The sequence below is a fragment of the Fonticula alba genome, assembly GCF_000388065.1.
Source record: "Fonticula alba strain ATCC 38817 unplaced genomic scaffold supercont2.1, whole genome shotgun sequence".
In the NCBI taxonomy this organism is placed as follows: domain Eukaryota; order Rotosphaerida; family Fonticulaceae; genus Fonticula; species Fonticula alba.
In genome coordinates, this window is record NW_009242971.1 from 3,683,598 (window position 1) to 3,685,726 (window position 2,129).

A 2,129-nucleotide genomic window follows, 5' to 3' on the forward strand; every position below is an offset into this window, starting at 1 on the left:
GGGGGGGGGAGGAAGCATGGCGAGGGCAGGCGGCAGGTGACCGACGCACAGGAGTCCGGCAGGCGGAAGGTGAATTCCACCCAGGCGGCCAAATCCATGTCGCCGAGCGGGGCCTCGGCCGAGCCACCCTCGGCCACATGGGCATTGGCTCCTCCGGCCACGCGCGGCAATGACAAGCCAAAGTGCAGCACCAGCCCATGAGGGAGCCCGGGACCGCAGGCGCCCATGTCCGAGCGCCAGACCGCCAGCCGGGGCGAAGCCCCGGACCCGGCGGCCTCGGTGCGTAGGGCCGCGCTTCCGCACCCCTGGTCGGCCAGCTGCTCGACCGGGGTCAGACGCAGGGCCAAACTGACCGGCGCGGCCGGCGTGGCCAGGAGGTCCCCCACACAAAGGGCCCCCACCGGGCGGAGCTCCACCAGAAGGTCGTCATCCGGCCGGCTGTCATCGGCATTGAGCACCAAGCGCCACAGGATCAGCAGCCCGGTGTCGGTGAGCACGTAGACCAAGCGCCGGGGGAAGGGCGGCGACGAGGAGGGAGTCGATTCCGGATCCACGGCGGCCGGGGCCGGGGTCCCGGCCAGGGCATCACCCCCGAGCCCGGTAGCCGGGCGACCCACCGAACAGGCCGACGCCCGGTAATGGAGCAGCCCCAGCCGGTCGGAGGCCAGCCAAATGAGCCCGGCCTGCAGTGGCCGGCCCACACGGCGGTGTGCCGGGCCCGGGGCCGCCCATGGCCCGAGCAGGGCCGTGGTCGACCCATCGGCAAAGTGACACGGGCCCACCAAGTGCAGGCGCCCGGTGACCGTCAAGCCCATGGACAGGACCGGCGGGGGGGAATCATCCCCGGCCGTGGTCGGGTCGTCGCGCACCGTCACCGGGATGATGCTGATGAAGCGCCCGGCGGCCGGGCCGCTGGCCATGTCATCGGATCCGGCCTCCGGGGCCGGCTCCACCGACTGGTAGGACACCGAGCCACCCGGGCCGCCCTGCGCCAGGGGCACCATGCGCATGCGATTGGCCGTGGCATAGGTCACGGCCACCGGGTTTCCCGCCGAGTCCGGCACGATGGACAGCAGGTCCGGGCCACGCTCGGCCCCGGGGGCCATGAACCGCAGGGACCCGGTCGGATAGATGGCCAGACCCTCCTGCAGGCCGCTGGTCGACCGGGCGGGCGGGGTGCCGCCCCAAAGGACAATGCGCCCGGCCGCCGAGACAGACCCAGCCAGCGGCGATGCCAGAGACAGGGCCGAAGCCGGCGCGCTACGCCCCGAGCCAAGAGAAAAGGAAGAAGGAGGGTCAGATGAGGGACAGAGCGGAGGGGGGCCAGGCCGGCATGGGCACGCACATGTGGCTCGACAGGATGGCGGTCACCGAGAGCGCGGACGCCGGGCCGAAGCGCCGGGGGCCAGCCGGACGCCCCGGGGCCCGGAGCAGGGGCCCAGGCCGCGGCCCGGCCGACAACGACGGCGACACCTGGAAGGCCGTTGGAATGTCAAAGCGCATCAGGACCACCGAGCTGGGGAAGAGCGTCGGCCGGTCGGGACAGCCACCCGTCGACGCCAGGGCCACCAGGCCGACAGCCCCGCCACCGAGGCCGATGGAGAACATGCTCGGCGACAGGCGCGACTCGGCCGACCAAAGAACCCGGCTGATGTCCAGCTTGCCGGCACTCGGCCGGTACAGGGCCCGGCGGTGCTGCAGGGCGAAGGCATGCTTCGGCGGGGCCCCATCGCCAAGGCCACCGCGAATGCCCCAACACAGGAGATTGAAGGCGTCCGGGGTAGCTGGCGATGTGGGGACCGGCTGCAGCTGGACCAGCAGGTCTGGCGACTGCTGGAGGATCTTTGGCACGGGCGGCAGACTGACCGGGGCACGGGGCGGGGAGGGGGGGAATGGCACAGTTTGTGAGCACGCAAACATGACCACAGCAAACAGCCGGCGAAGGGGCAGGGGAGCGGGGACGTACTCTTCCTGGCTGGCGAAGTTGGAGGTCGACTCGAAGCCGTCCTGCTCGCTCATGAGAGCCGGGCCAAGGGCCGTGCGACCGAAGGAGAAGGCCAGCTCGCGGGATTTGATCCAGCACACGGGGCCCCCGCCGCCGAGAGACTGCATTGTGCCGGCGGGGGGGG

General features: G+C 72.0%; 1 protein-coding gene across 1 annotated transcript in view; it reads right to left on the reverse strand.

Annotated features, from left to right (window-relative positions):
* Positions 1-2,112, reverse strand: part of H696_00789 (hypothetical protein) — a gene marked incomplete at both ends in the record, with an annotated part of 12,634 nt that extends 10,522 nt beyond the window's left edge. Inside the window, 3 exons of the mRNA XM_009494674.1 lie at positions 50-1,260; positions 1,346-1,861; positions 1,967-2,112. Of these exons, the coding sequence (XP_009492949.1) occupies positions 50-1,260; positions 1,346-1,861; positions 1,967-2,112 (1,873 nt within the window). The remainder of the gene's footprint in view (positions 1-49; positions 1,261-1,345; positions 1,862-1,966) is intronic.
* Positions 2,113-2,129: the final 17 nt, after the last annotated feature.